The sequence below is a fragment of the Setaria viridis genome, chromosome 5 (assembly GCF_005286985.2).
Source record: "Setaria viridis chromosome 5, Setaria_viridis_v4.0, whole genome shotgun sequence".
In the NCBI taxonomy this organism is placed as follows: domain Eukaryota; kingdom Viridiplantae; phylum Streptophyta; class Magnoliopsida; order Poales; family Poaceae; genus Setaria; species Setaria viridis.
In genome coordinates, this window is record NC_048267.2 from 24,922,983 (window position 1) to 24,938,268 (window position 15,286).

Genomic DNA, 15,286 nt, shown 5'->3' on the forward strand with positions numbered 1-15,286 from the left:
GCAAAATACCTACGTAATCAATTGTGCTCATGTAAGCTATAAAACCACCTTTGTTAGCTAAGGATATATGTGCTATAGTTATGTGATTAGAAACCATCATGATACAACATAGAATGATAATTTTTGCCTTAATTTATCAAGTATAACAAGTTTAGCTAAACTCTAATTTAGGGAATAACTTTACTGCTCTTAGTTAAGATGTGATGGGTTAGTTCCCCATTAATTCATGAATTGTGTTGGTTAACTAGTGTTGCTAACTATCTTACTTGAGCATGTTCATTTATTAATGTTGGTAACAATCATGAGATAATTTCTTTGGTGGATGCTTTATATTGTGACAATTTAATTATGTGATAGTTCATATGACAACTAAAAATAGAACAACTAGTGTTAATAACCTTCTCATATTACAACCCTTCTTAAAATGTATGTGCACATGTATTAGCTATTATTTTGACACATTCTCTCTATGTTATGCTTGTGTGCTCTACTTCTAATCTTTAAGTACTTACTTGATGACCAGAAATCATCTTAGCCTTTACTTCTCATAAGTCATTGCATGTCATATGCATTTAGATTCATGTCATCCTTTCTAATTCATTCATTCATCTAATCTCGTAGATAATGACGTTCTGGAGTGTTCCGTTCTTGGAGCACCAATCTCAAGCAGGCACCTATGTATCTCAACTCTATTTTCTAAATGTGAAATGCTATTATTTATTAATGGTTATGTATAGCCTTAGCTCTATCTAGACATATGCAATGAGTAGAACCTATTAGACATGTCAACTCTTGGTGTTAGCCCAACTTATCTAGTAAAAGTATGAATGCTAGAAATCTCGATATAATTGCTTAGCCATGCTTAGTTCTCAGTAGAAGTCGAGGGGTGGCAAGGTCACCACCACTCGCGAGTTGTAGGATGCTTGCTTAATTAATACTTGAGTAGCCATGAATGGATTAAAATTGAGCAACTATGAATGATTATTCAGACTTGAGCAAGAATGCTAGAGTCATGTTGAGATTGGATCTCACTTGACTTAGACTTGTTTGAGTTGGTTAAGGACCGATCTTGGTAGCTGGACTCTTGAGCACTATTCCATACAAACCACATACTTAATATGGGAATGGTAAGCCAAGTAGCATAAGTCGCACCTTGCCTTGACTGGATTCGGTGCGGGATGGGATGAGGTGTGATCGGTCATGTCCGGTGCATCTATATATTTCCGGCCGTTTGTTCATAGTCCGGTGTGGGTATGTGAACGATTGGGGCATGAATCAAAGGTCGAGGGTATGGTCGTTGGTCTTCTGCCTCGTGTGGAAAAACTTGTACACCCTTATAGGGTACTAATCTATTGCAATAACCTCACTCCAGGTTCCGGAGCACGCTCCTGAGTTTTGAATTTAAAAATAGAGTTACCGAATGGGTTCATGGAAGATTGAGCTCATGACATATGATCACTTTACTTATGCAATTATATTGGTGCTTGATGTGGAATTATAGATGCTATGTCTTTTGCTTATTCACTTAACAAAACATGCTCGCATTTTATGGTTTAATGATAAAACTTGACAAGGCTCATGCATCCACCAAATATATAGTATTATGGATAAGCCTTGCAAGTACGTAACGTACTTATTGTGTTATCGTTAAGTTGTTTTTGCAGGTTTCCTTGTGAGCGGTGGCCGGTGGCTACATCCATCCCGCCAAAGCTGGCAAAGTGGATGGATGGTGGAGGTCGCTCTAAGCTTGTGCAGGTGGTGTCTTATGGGTAAGGACATCATTGTTGCACCTTTTTACTTTATATTTCCCGCTGTGTTTTAACTCTCAATCTTAGAAAAACAGGATAGGATAGCCACCTAGACTTAGGTTACACCTATGTTGGTTAAGAACCTCACTTTAATCGGTGAAAACGCTCTTGTTCTAATTGTTATATGTTGTAATTATAATCTCTGGATTTTTGTAAGATGATCAAGACTTCTAAACAAGGTTTAAATTTGCTCTCATATGTATCCTTGTGATGGTTGCCATGATGTAAAATGGTATGCGTGTTGTTCCTAGGCGATGCTTGAGGCGGATACCGGGGACTACCAGGATTATTTCGATTAAGTTGGGTCGATCAATGAATGGTAACCCGATTTAGTTGAGACAATTTGAGCGGTTCCTTACATTACATATTTTAGTTGAGATAATTTGGGCAGTAGTTCACCATAACTATATAGGTATATCGTTGGAAGTTTTGGAGAGCTGCGGAGGCGTTGAGCTACTGTTCATAGCTGCTGACGTGTGGATCCTGCGGCTTCAGTTTAGGGCACGTTTTGGCTAACAGACTTAGATTAGGAATCTTGAAAGGTAGTTAAAAAAAATATTTACATTAAAAAAATTATAGAAATTGATATATTTAAAAAAATATTGATTTTTTGAGTGAAGAACGTTTAAAATGTGATCCATTTTAACTTGTTGCGCTTAAAATGGATCAATAAAAATATTTATAGATTAGATGGGAGGTAGGATGAGAATCAGAATCACGAGAAACTACCTGGGTAGTGATTCCTATCCATAGTAGAAAAAAGTAGAAACACTGAAACATTTTTAGCCGGAACTGATCTCTTATGTGACCGTTTGGCAGTGTTTCTAGTGATGGGCCTTAGTCATTAAGGCCTTGTTCGTTTTGGCTGGAATGGCCCGGAACGTGGCCTGTTCCACCCGGATCAAATAGGTCCGGTTTGAAGTCAGGCCGGACTAAGAATGGTCGTTCGGTTAGATACGGCTCGGAATGAACTTTCCACCCTCTCCACAGCCCGGAACGCTTCCACTGGTCTCACCCCCCGGTTCCGATCCAGGCGATGGACGCATGAGGCGACGCAAGGCGGAACGAGGTGGCGGCGCGTGAGGCGACACAGCGGCAGCGCGAGGTGGCGGCGTGAGGTGACGGCATGGTGGCGTGGGACATCTTCAACGGCCACCACCGCGACGACGGCCGCCGCCTTCTCGCCGGCAAGCTGTTGCCTTTTCCTCTTCTCTCCCTCTCGCCTTGGCAGATCGATCTGGCGCTCGATCGATGGCGCTCGATCTGGCGCTTGATAGGGGTCAGCTTGCCGCCTCTGGATCTTGGCCAGCAGGTAGGGGTAGCACCATGGCACTGCTACCCTTCCTATCTAGCGAGTAGCGACCACCCCCTGTTTCTTCTTTGCTACGGGTATCATCGGGGCTCGCCGGCTTTTCTTGTGGGGGGTGAAGTTTCAGTTCTCGCATGCTTCTTTGCTCCATCTCTTCCTGGGTTTTGCTGCAAGGATTAGTCCAACTATTCCGCGAATTTCGGCGTCCTTTACGTGTTCCTGCTCAGAAAATAATAACGGGAGGGATGCGCATGGTTTTTCTTGTTTCGTCAGGTGGTTTTCTTGTTGTGAGTTCAGGACCGAAATAAATACAGGATGATTCTTGGTTTCTTGAGCTTCACCTTATTTGCTTCACCTTCAGTTCTGAGTGATCGATTCTACTGAGCATTTATTTACTAGTATATCATGTCTTTTTTCTTCGTTGCTTCTGAACTAGATGTACTCTGAGTAACAACCTGTTGCATAGCTGTATGCTTTGCTAAACAAGGAACAGAATGTTAGTTGTTTAAGCCTCCTAAGATTCCAAAGGAAGAAATAATCTTTAGATTACAATAATGTGCCTCTTGAGAGCTTCAATTTTGGATTTAATTGGTTATCTGTCATTCAAATTTAACTGTTAAATCAATCTAGGAATGCGTCAAAAATGAACCCCTATTGGTAGGGAACGGACAATGTGGACTTCCCTGTAATGTCTGTACAAGTAGAATAACTTGCTATTTTGCCTATTTTTTACTCTTGTGAGAACCAATATGTGCCCATCTTTAGACACGTTTGCTCTTATCAAATTCATGTTATCAATCTGCAGTTACTGATCGGCACCTATCTGTGCGTTTCCTGTTCTTGTGAGTTATTGCATTGCTCTTCCTTTACTCATCGATTGCCAAATTGTGTGTTTATTCTTTGTTCAGTCTGAACTTGTCTATCATTGGTTAAATCTGAACTTGTTTGTTCTTTGTTAAATTTGAAATTGTTTATAGTTTGTCTCTGAGTAAGCATGATGATTATGAATCTCAGCTTAAGAGAGACTTCAAAGAAACTTCGTTATGGATATGTTTAACTAGCACTTGTGTATATATTGTTGCTTTCACAAGTAGTGTTGTCTACAACTAACCTGTGAATAGTTTTAGTTCTACTGCTTGAAAATTGTGACAGTATTTCAGAAGCTTACTACATCTTAATTTATACTCTTATAGTTTTATCTGAATTTCTCTTGCTTTCACTGTGTCTGTGCCATTTGCATATCCTTAGATTGTGTGTATAAATATCATAGTATCATGCACAGATTATTTGTGTGTATAAATTGTACATGCTTCTGAAAAGCTCTATCTTGTTTATGATATATTCTATGAATGTCTGCAACATTGGGAGCAGCCTCTACAGTTGAGGAACCAAGTTTAGGAACTTCAAATACCTGATAAACAGAAGATCCTCAGTGTGAATTTCTACTTTTCTTGGCTTTAAATTGACATCAGCAATGAAGTTAAAGAGCTCAAGTGCTAACGAGAGGAGGGCGTGACTTGTTTTGTTCTTCTTTCTTTTCCAAGAGAGTGCTGTGATTCGAACTTCGCCGTGCTAGCAGAGGATACCTACAGTGTCTTGCTAGTTGCTACTTATAAAGGGCTCTGTTGAATACAAATATTACTTCAAGAACAAATTTGTTGCTACAAGCGTTTTGTTGCTACAATTGTTTTGGTTGAATTTGTTGCTTCAAGAACAATTTTTTTTGTCAAATAGTTCTGTTGAAATAGTTCTAGCTCTGAAATAATTCCTGTACAGCTGAACATATTATTTGTGGGCTTGGTTCCTAGCCGGGATCGAGTGAAGCAAGGGGATCCACTGGAACGGTTCCTGGACTGGATCAGTCCAGTCCAAAGGAAACGAACGAGGCCTAAAGGTTCAATTTACTGTGCTGGCCTGCTGGTATTGCCGTGCTGTGCGTCCAGTGTGAAATGGCGCCGGTCATGGGCCTCGGCCTTATGTCGCAAAGAAATCGAGCCCACATCATCGAGTCAACGTCTTTACGCCTCGCCCAGTTCGTCATCGAGTCAACGTCTTTACCCCTCTGCTCGAGCTCTCGCCGCCGCCGCCACCACCTCCGCCTCCGCTCGAACCCTCACCGCCGCCGCCACTTCCACCTCAAAATTGGATGCTCGTGCTACCCAGTCCCTTCCTCCGTTTACTCTCGTGCACCATGCCGCTCTCCCCATCCCCGGCCCCCACACCTCAGCCTTGACGCTTCGCCTCAGCGCCGCGCTGGCCGGCGGCCTCGCCAGCCTGCTGCAGGCCGATGCTCCAGGTCAACGCCGCCGCCTCCCGACGTCAATCACGGAGACCCCGTCACTGCGTCGTCGTCCTCTGCTTGAGCTTGCGACGGCCGCGGCGTGCCCAACGCGGTTGCTGCCTTCCCCTCAGCCATCTCCGCCGATGCAGCGTCCTTCAAGTGGGGTTGGCCAAGCGCGTCTTCCATGTGCGGTCAGCGTATCCTTCTCTTCTCATCGTTTCTCTCTGTCCTTCCCCTTGGCGGCTCCGTCGCTTCTCTGTCCCTGCCGATTTGTATCGAGATGGATTCGGCGGTGGTAGGGTCTGATGAAACCATAGCTGCCATCTTCGCCCAGGTCGACCCCCATACCGTCGACTTTCCTCGGGCTCTTCCGCAGCCATCGTCCGTGGCCGCTGGCCAACGTTATCAAGGCGCCAGGGGCCCAATCTTCCGTCCCAAGCCCTTCCATTGCTTTGGATTTAGGCTACAGGTAATGTCTTCTAAACTAATCACTCCCACAATTTGAGCTTCTATAGATTGGACCATATGGTGATGTTTGTTTTTTTTTTAATTTTCAACTGCAAGATGGGAAACCTCTGAGATACAATATCTCTGATTATCTCTTTGCTTTGATATGAAATTTATTTTGTAACTATATATGTCAGTTATAGGAGCTTGATGCATGTAAACCACAAGATGTATAGACATTAGGACTTCTTCTGGAACATGTCTTAATCAATCGAAGTCACATACCTTTGCTTTCCTCAAATTAACATCAGTGATGTGGATCAGGAAAGCACGGATACAAACAGGGCTTCAGGAACATGATGCTGCTCCTTCAGATTAGCATCTGCTACGAAGATGGGCAACCAGATACTAAATGTTCATGCATGTTTCTGCTGAATAGGTAACCACATGTACATGTCTTGTGAACCTGACAATGGCACAGCTATGGTACGTTTGACTTATATATTTGTTTTGATTTGGTACACAGTTGGATTGTATTGACATCTTGGTTACTATCTGAAACACTTGGTGTGCCAATTCCTGCATGGTATATGTGTACTTGGATTGCAAAGTCATAGCCTTATCACGTAGATTACAAATTCATAGTTAAAATTCTGTAGTTCCTGATGCTCCATGATATTTTTCATGTTCCATACAATGGCTATACTGCTTACTGTAAAAGGCATGGTACTAAACGCATGGTTTGCCTATACATACTATTTGTTTACTACACTACATGGAACTCTACATATAAAATAACTTTACTACAACCAATTTAGTATTGATATGTGATGATATGTCTATACATTGGCCTCTTTACACCGTCCACTATTGCAGATCTCATAACTCTGTAGAGTTCAAGCTTAGTGCAGCTTTTTGGAAATATGCTATTAGAAGCATGACCTCTTGCTTCCCATTTTTGTATTATTTACCTGAACATTTGTGGCCTTTGATGTACTTCACATTTTGTGTTCCACTGAAAACAGTTGGTGCAATATTATGCGGGTAACAGAGATTCTCAAGATGCGAATCAAATTGTTCTAGTCTACCAGGTTCCAATTTGCCTTCAATTTTACAGGGGTGCTAAAACATTAACCTGTCGTTTCCATTAAGCCTCTTTTTAATCTTTAGATATTGGTTGTTATGGTGGTAATAATATATTAGGTCAGCATACATGGCTCTATTTCCTATTCAGTTCTTTCACCAAAATGTAATGTGTCTTCTATTGGTAATGTAATTTGTCATAATTTTGCCAAAATATTAAAATAAATTTAAAGTGCATGGAAGCAGCAAATAAATGTTCCGCTGGGTTATCTGTATAAAATGCTAGAACAGGGCTATAATAATAACTACTAACTATTCCTGTCGCCAAATAAGGTTGTACCTTTTTAACTGGCGTCGATGCTGTACATTGAGCATGCATCATTGGAACAGCACTGCGTTTAGCGAGCTAGCATTCAAATCAGTTTTGCGCACAATCAAGCTTGCGAACTCTACGGGCGCGGCGAAGGGCGCCGTTCTTCCTAGTATATACACGGAGAAGTGTCTACACTAACTATACACGAACAAGAATGGTGTAAAGGCATTTGTCATCACGGAAAGGAATAATTTTTCGTGACACGTGACAACATACTCAGTGGTAAGGAAAATTCCGCCAATCAAAATCCCCCCATTTCACTTGGCGCAGGAGTATATTTCTGCATTTTTTTTGTTGGGGCAATTATTTTTGCAAAAAAATGTTAATTAGCTGCGTTCGGTAGAGATGCGGCAGCAGTAAAAAAAAAACAGCTGCAATCTAGCGAGCAAGCAGTACAATTGCAGCTGGAAGCCAAAGCTTAGGAGTGCATGGATATAGGCAGCCGTTTGGCTAGCCAGCAGCTCGGCTGTTTCGGCCGTGCAGCTGCAGCATAAGCGCTGAGCAAAATCAGAAGCGAGCAGGCTCGCCGGCCTGTTGGCCCCGCGGCGTCGTGACGGGGCCCTAAGCGGCGGATCCATGTAGTATAAGCCCATGTGCAGCCCATGGAAGAAGGCCCAACCCCACCTTAACTCGCACCGCGCACAGGCGCAGCGGCAGGGCTCCGTCCGCTTCGGTCGCCGCCGGCTCGCCGCAGTCCCCCCCAATCCCCACATACCGAAACCGCCCTCGGCCTCGGCCCGCCCCAATACCGGCGGGCGGCGGCGCGCAGCTCCATCCCTAGGCCGGCGCAGGCGCGGCGGCACCCCCAGTCCCCAGGCTCAGGCTACGGCGGCCGGGCGGATCCACTCCATCTCCATCCGGCTGCTGGCTGCTGCTGCTCCGCGCCTCCTCTGCTTGGCTGCGAACTGAAGTGCGGTTCAGCCTGCAGGCACCGTCGTCATCAGCCTTCAGGGACTCCTGGATCCGGCTGTCCGCAGTCCGGTCGTGCGCCCTCAGGCCTCAGCCCGACATCCCCTAATGCAGTGCTGCTTGCCTGCTAAGGTATGTAATTGCATCCAGAATATTTCAGTTTAACTGTCTATTTGCAGTCGATTAGTTTCTGAGAATTAAATTCCGTTGCATACCGTAGGAAAACTTTAGTTGAGTTTCAGAAGTTCAGAAACTTAATTGATAGGCATAAAATTTACTCTGTTGCTCAAATGCATCATGTTGTCTTATTTGCATATGTATATCATTATTTGACACAAAAGTCCCCCAAAGATTCGATTGCTCAGCCAAATTGGTTCCAGACTTCAACTGTATGCATATTTTTACATTTTATTTGTTTTGGATTTCCTGAACATGTGCTCAGCTTTTCTAGGTACTCCATCCAAAATTTTAAGTCGTTTTGGGTTTTTTAATACATTAATTTTACTAGGCATAAAGTATATCTAGGTGCATAGCAAAAGCTATGTACCTAGAAAAGTCAAAACGACTTACAATTTGGAACAGAGGAGTATGTTACTTAGGAGATACCCCCTCCGATTCAAATTATAGGTCGTTTTGGCTTTTCTAGATTCATATATTTTTATTATGTTAGGCATGTGTATATCTAGATACATAGCAAAAAATATGAACCTAGAAAAGCCAAAATGAGTAAATGACCTATAATTTGTCCGGAGGGAGTATTTTCTTTCTTATTTCTAGTTTTCTGAGCATGAAAATGTTTACCTCGCATGATGTTCGGTCCTTGTCACAGTGATTGGTATAATCTCCAGAAGAAGCATGTGAAGCCATTTTGGTGTGGACAATTTGATGAATGTATAGAAAAGGGTCAAGCTAGTCTGCAAAAGAAGACGCACACTGAAGAGAAATATGCTCACAGAGTGAATGCCATTATGCATGCCCTTGAAGTGCAAAGGTCCCATTTTTCACTTGAAGGTAATAATAATCTTCAGGTTTTGTGTTCTTCCATTAATTTCGTATTTTGGTGCAAGTTTTACTTGTAAAAGGGTGAAAGTATACTTATTCTGATATTTGTCGCTCTCTGAACTTTCATAGGAAGCATAGACTAAAACTTGCAACTGGTATTTTTTTTAGGTCAATTAAATACTTATGAATCCTGTGCATCCATAAAAGACCAAATCTGTTTCCAAGAACATATAAAGGATCAGATATCAAAACCGATGAGCCAAACTACTGATTGTAGTAAAGAGGGCATATCTTCTATTCGAGATGGTAGATGTTTCAAGATGGAAAACATAAGCTTTGTGACACCAGTGTCTGAAGGTAGCCACAAGAGCTATAAGAATTTGTTGCCACCGCTTTATGAAGGGACAGTGGAATGCCAGGCACAAGGCAGTGATGTTGTTGGGTTGGATGCAAGGGTTGAAGGTTCTGTTTGTGAGCCCTCTGGACTTGAAAATGACACACAACTTTATGAAGTAGAGCTGACTGTTCGTGGAAACTATGAGGGCCATGGTTTACCCCTTGCTTTCCTCGCAAGTAAATCAACTGGTAAACATGTAAAGGGCTACCCTATCACTGTGGAGGTTATGGAGGATGGTTCTTCTGCAGCATGTATTGCAGCCCAGCAATTAGCAGCCTTGTCTGCCTACTCAAGAGTAGAAACTAATTAGCATGGCTAGCAAGATCTTTGCATGCATCACGATCAAATCCTGGGAGCAAACAGAAAGCCTGTAGTTGCAAGAACCTCCCTTCTGCCATGCTCATCCCCAGGGGTGTCAGCTGATGCTGGTAGCGCAGCGGAGTACCATGTGAGACCGATGACCATGTGAGTACCATGACCATTTTCGCTGGTTACTGTGGCTCGCCTTTGTCCCTGTCACTGGCGGCGAGTTCTACCAGTCTCGCAACGGCTGCACTTCTCTGTACTTGTATTCACTCCTGCTCAGTTGAGAGGAAAAGTTGGGACTATTGATGATTGGAGGGACATGGAATAGCGGCGTGGCAGCGTACAGTTCAAGTGGCAAGTCTCAGCTGTTTTGATCTTGGAAAACTATGGCATGTGCGGTAGTCGTATCTGTTGATCTCCACCAAACTTAGAGATGAATTAAGAGACTATCCATATACAGTACTTAGTTATTTATTATAGTATTATGTCTCGCCAAATCCTTCTTGATCGTGAATAGCATCTTGTGGCCGGCGGGCGGGCGTGTGGGGGGGCTTAACTGCAAAATAATCCCACTACTAACTCTATCTATTGGATTAGTATCTTGTGGCATTTATAAGGTTGCACGGGGTAGATGGTTTGCACCAGATACGTTCCCTTCTTGAAAACATAAACATAAAAGTAAAACTTTGCAACGAGAATGGTTAAGTGTAGAAAAAAAGGTGCTAGTCACACTCGATCCCTAAAGCCTAAACCAGAACCAACAAAGAAATGGGCTTGTTTTGGGATTCCATTTTCTAAGCCCCCAGCGCCAAAACAGCCCAACACACACCCATAACCTCCACTCCCTTCTTCCTCCTTTTGTAAGCCTAAAGCATCTCCAATGTATGAGAGTCAACTCTGATTCTAAGATAGAACTCACAATTAATTTGTATCCTACTCCCTCTGTCCAGAAATGATAGGCGTATTTTGATCAATCAAAAGTCAAACTTTACAAACTTTGATCAACAATTAGTTAAATTATAAGCATATTTAGTATATAAATTTTGCATCAATATATTTGTACTTAAATTTATTTTGAGATGACATTGAATTTTTAGTGATTGACATTATATTATAAGAGAAATTAAGAGTGAAAATCTACTTTGAAAAACTTTTCCCCGTTCAAATACACCTATCATTTCTGGACAGAGGGAGTATGTTGTATTGGGCTCAGTGTTTAGAAGCATGATGAATCGTCGGATGTGACCCAAAAAAAATATACTCATAGATAGGATTTTGAACTATGTTTGTTGTTGTAGCATGAGAGTAACATATTTTTTATTGTATGGAACCTGCCTTCATAGATAGAACCTGCCTCCTTCGTAGATTCACCCTCACAATGTAAAGAACGTGATTCTATACATGCATTAATTGCATAGAACCGGAAAAGACTCACGTATTTGAGAGCCGCTCTTCTCTAGGTAGATACCCATCAAATTTGGTGATACATTTGCAACTTTACTAGCTGCGTTGTTGCGTAAAGCAGCTTTGGTATTGAGGAAGTTTCCAATGGGTTGTACACTTGTACCTCGTGCCATCAAAATTTTTATAGGTTAAGCTATTCTATAGGAATTTTATAGGATTGGATGATGGCCAATTCTTCCATAAATCAGTCGTTCCAAAGGGGATTGAACTATATAAATGTCATATTTTTAAGAGAAGATTGGAAGTACGAGATTTAAAAAAGGTTGAAATTCCAAGTTGAAAGTTTGGTTTTCTTGAGCAAATGTCAAAACAACATGTTCTCTTTGTGCAGTATTTAAATACGGGAAATGCTTGAAATTGAAAATAAGCTCCTTTCTAAAAGAAAAACCTGGAATTCAGAGGTAAACTCCCCCGTTTTTTTTAGTAAAAGGAGTGTTTTGCTAAGAAGTCCAGGTTTCACACTAAAACGCTTCAACGTTCTGAACCTGAATAGGGTCACGTTCAGGTGCCCCTAAAATTCCAACTTTAACACTATGCAAAAAGAAGATTTCCCGTCATATCAAACTTGCGGTACTGAATGTAGACGAAATCAAAAACTAATTGCACAGTTTTGTTGTACTTTGCAAGACGAATCTTTTAAGTCTAATTAGTCAATATTTGAACAATAATTTACAAATACAAACGAAATGCTACGACTGCGCTACGGTAATTTTGGTTGCAACAAGGCCTGGGCAGAGAGAAACGCCGCTGACTTGACATGTGTTGGGTCGGCCGGATGGGCGGCGCAAGCAGCGCCGATGGGCCTGGGCGCCATCCTAGCGGCTGCTCTCGCAAGTCCAACCCAACAGGGGAGGGCCGGAGGGGGTTGGGTCCGCGATCCCCATTCCCTTGGCCACGCCGGAGAAGCAGCTAACCCCGCCCCGCCGCTCCGCGTCTGCAATTCACCCACGACCTTCCCGATTTCTCTTCAGGAAGGAGGCATTCCTGAGCTGGATCAGTTTGTCCGGGGCAGGGTGGAGGAGTTAGTGGGGACTGGGGAGAACACGAGGCGATGGAGAGCTGCGGAGGAGAGAGGGAGCAGCCCGGCGGCGTGGCGGGGGCGGCAGCGGACATTGAGGTGGGTGCGCTCGTGTGGGTGGTGCGCCGCAACGGGTCCTGGTGGCCGGGACGGATCCTCGGCATGGACGAGCTGCCCGAGGACTGCTCCATCCCGCCGCGCCACACCGTCACGCCCATCAAGCTCCTGGGTCGCCCCGACGGCAGCATGTCCGTACCGCTCTCCGCCCTCCAGGACTTCACTCTGCGTGTTGTTTGAATTACTTATCTTTCATCATTCTTCTTTCTTGACATTCTGGTCTGTGCGCGTGCGTAGATTCCATCGTTTCCGATGATCCGCGAGTGGCTGCTCTGGGATGTTTTCTTTTCTGGATTCCTGCATCCATAGCTCCAGTTCCTGCTACCCATGGTGTTATAATTTGCCTCCCCAACGTGAATCAAAATAGCGGGATAGGTATAAGAATAATAAGTTACGTGATAGGCTTACTTCTTTCAGTTTGAAAATGGTGTCATGGTTTTCTTAAAAATAAGAGGCACGGGTTCAAAATATGTGGAGAATGTTTGGTGCTCAGAAAATAAGAAAGTGATTCACCCTCCCACGAATTGATTTCTGAATTTTGTCAAGGGAAAAGGTTGTTTGATTTGATGATTTCATGATCTCATCACTGCAATCTGTATGCATATTTTATATTTCAAATGGTTTGATGGATTGTATTCAATTTCCCAAGCATGTGCACAGATTAATACTTATCACCTTCCTTTTGTCACTTAACCTTTTCAAAATATGTTTACTTTTCAAGCAGCATTTTCTGAGCTAGCATTTCAAGTATGAAAACGTCTATCTTACCTGTTGTTTTGAACCTCCACAGTGACTGGTATAATCTTGAGAAGTCTAAGCGTGTGAAGCCATTTCGGTGTGGAGAATTTGACGAGTGCATAGAAAATGCCAAGGTTCAAGCTCACGTGCAAAACATGTCCCAAAATGAAGGGAAGTGTGCTTGCAGAGAGTATGCCATTATGCATGCCCTTGAAATAGAAAAGTCCCGTTTTCCACCTGAAGGTAATAATCTTGAAGCAGACATCCTGCGTTATCAGGTTTAATTGCTGGTTCATTAGTTCGTTGTGTAGTTTCATATTCTTTCTTTAATCTCATATCCGGTGAAATTTTCACATGGAAATGGATGAAATTGTTACATAATCTGATCTTGATCACTCTCTGAACTCATAGGAAGCAGACAACAGATATTTTAATTCTCTCTTTTTTCAGGACATTTGAATACTTATGGGTCTTGTGAATCCATAAACAATCAGGTCTCAAAACCTATCAATCAAACTACTGAATGTAGCAAAGCGGGCACGTTTTCTTTACAAGATCATAGAAGGTCCAAGATGAAAATCATTAGCTTTATCACCCCTATATCTAAAGGAAGCCCCAAGAGCGATGATAATTTGTTGCCGCTGGAGCATGAAGCTACAATGAAATGCCACGCACCAGACAGTGACGTGGTTGAGTTGGAGGCAAGGGTGGAAGGTGCTGTCTGTGAGCCCACTGACCTTGAGAATAATATACAAGTTTATGATGTCGAGGTGACTGTTCTTGGAAACTACACGGGCCTTGGTTTGCCCCTTGCTTCCCTGACAAGTAAATCGATGGGTAATCCCATTAAAGGCTACCCTGTCAGTGTGGAGGTTTCGGAGGATTATTGTTCTGCAGCAAGTATTGATGATCACCTCCCGGCAATTGGAAATCTTGAATGCCTACTGAAGAGTAGAGTTTCGTTACCACAGAAAAAAAGATCAACACGATCAAAGCCTGGTGATCATAAGAAGGTCAACGAGCATGATTTAGGTAAATCCAGCTGGCCACATGCCAAGAAACCAGCTCCAGATGCTTCACCCAGGAAAATCCAGAGGCTCTCATCTTCTTTGAGTAATCGGAGAGATCATCGGATGATGCAGCATGGGCCCTTGGTGGGCTTGATGAGCCCCTACTATGGCTGGAAGCTCCATCAGGAAGAAGAGATTGAGGAGGAAGAGGAGGAGGAAGAGGAAGTGGCCCCCCTACATTCCGCCACAGTGCATGCAAGAGAGAACTCAAAACCGAATCCTGTAGTTGAGAAAGGCTCCCTGCTACGGACTCACTCACCGCCGGGAGCAAACTGCAAGAGAAAGGCTCCCTGCCGCCTACATGCTCACCCCTGGGTGCTGCCAGCAGTTCAAGGGAGTATCATCTGAGACCGATGACCATCTTTTCTGGTTCTGGTTCCTGCGGCCCACCTTTGTCCCTGTCGGCGACTGCCACCGGGAGCCGCAATGGCTGCCCTTCTCTGTACTTGTGTTCTTCCTCCTCTCTCTGTGCTCCTGTTCGTTTGGTTTAGTTCTGTTGTGAAGAAAAGCTGGGGATATTATCCTACTAAGATACGCAGTTCTCAGGGGCGGAACTCAGTGAAGTTCAATGGGGGCCATGGCCCCCGTCAACGGCAAACTCCACTACATGAATAGTAAACCAGCTACTGGTCAATCTTTTCCTAGGAATTGACAATTAAGTGGTCAAAAATTTTCCCGACAGAATATTGAATATCAGCAAGTGGTCTTATTTTCCTAGGTAGATTAGAGCTAACAGCAAAGAAAATGGTGACCTAAAAGAGTCGGTGAGTGTTTGGCCCCCAAGTAGAATTCACCAAGTCACCTGCACAAATTAATTGGTATCAACTCAACCATGCTGATCCATGTGTTGTTCAGCTGTGCGTTCGGCGTAAACAGAAACGAGACTCAAAAACCCCCTTTTCCCTGCTTATTACTGTGTGTGTGTTTTTTGCGAGGATATTACTGTGTTTTTTTTACTGAAAGT

The 15,286-nt window shown here is 43.2% G+C and overlaps 1 protein-coding gene and 1 long non-coding RNA gene across 5 annotated transcripts; both read left to right on the forward strand.

Moving 5' to 3' along the window:
- The first annotated feature begins 5,112 nt into the window (after positions 1 to 5,112).
- LOC117856343 (uncharacterized) lies at positions 5,113 to 10,412 on the forward strand. 4 transcript variants are annotated; one of them, XR_011898127.1, is made up of 5 exons: positions 5,113 to 5,867; positions 6,170 to 6,284; positions 6,372 to 8,342; positions 9,040 to 9,221; positions 9,381 to 10,412. It is a non-coding gene; the product is annotated as an uncharacterized lncRNA (long non-coding RNA). The 4 variants fall into 4 exon arrangements; XR_011898125.1 differs by having other exon boundaries at positions 5,115 to 5,589; positions 5,733 to 5,867; positions 6,170 to 8,342; XR_011898126.1 differs by having other exon boundaries at positions 5,115 to 5,584; positions 5,733 to 5,867; positions 6,170 to 8,342.
- Positions 10,413 to 12,167: 1,755 nt separating this feature from the next.
- LOC117854873 (uncharacterized) lies at positions 12,168 to 15,043 on the forward strand. The gene is made up of 3 exons (XM_034737131.2): positions 12,168 to 12,645; positions 13,305 to 13,495; positions 13,703 to 15,043. Exons 1-3 carry the CDS (start codon positions 12,431 to 12,433, stop codon positions 14,668 to 14,670), a joined length of 1,374 nt encoding a protein of 457 aa, XP_034593022.1. The 5' UTR covers positions 12,168 to 12,430; the 3' UTR covers positions 14,671 to 15,043.
- Positions 15,044 to 15,286: the final 243 nt, after the last annotated feature.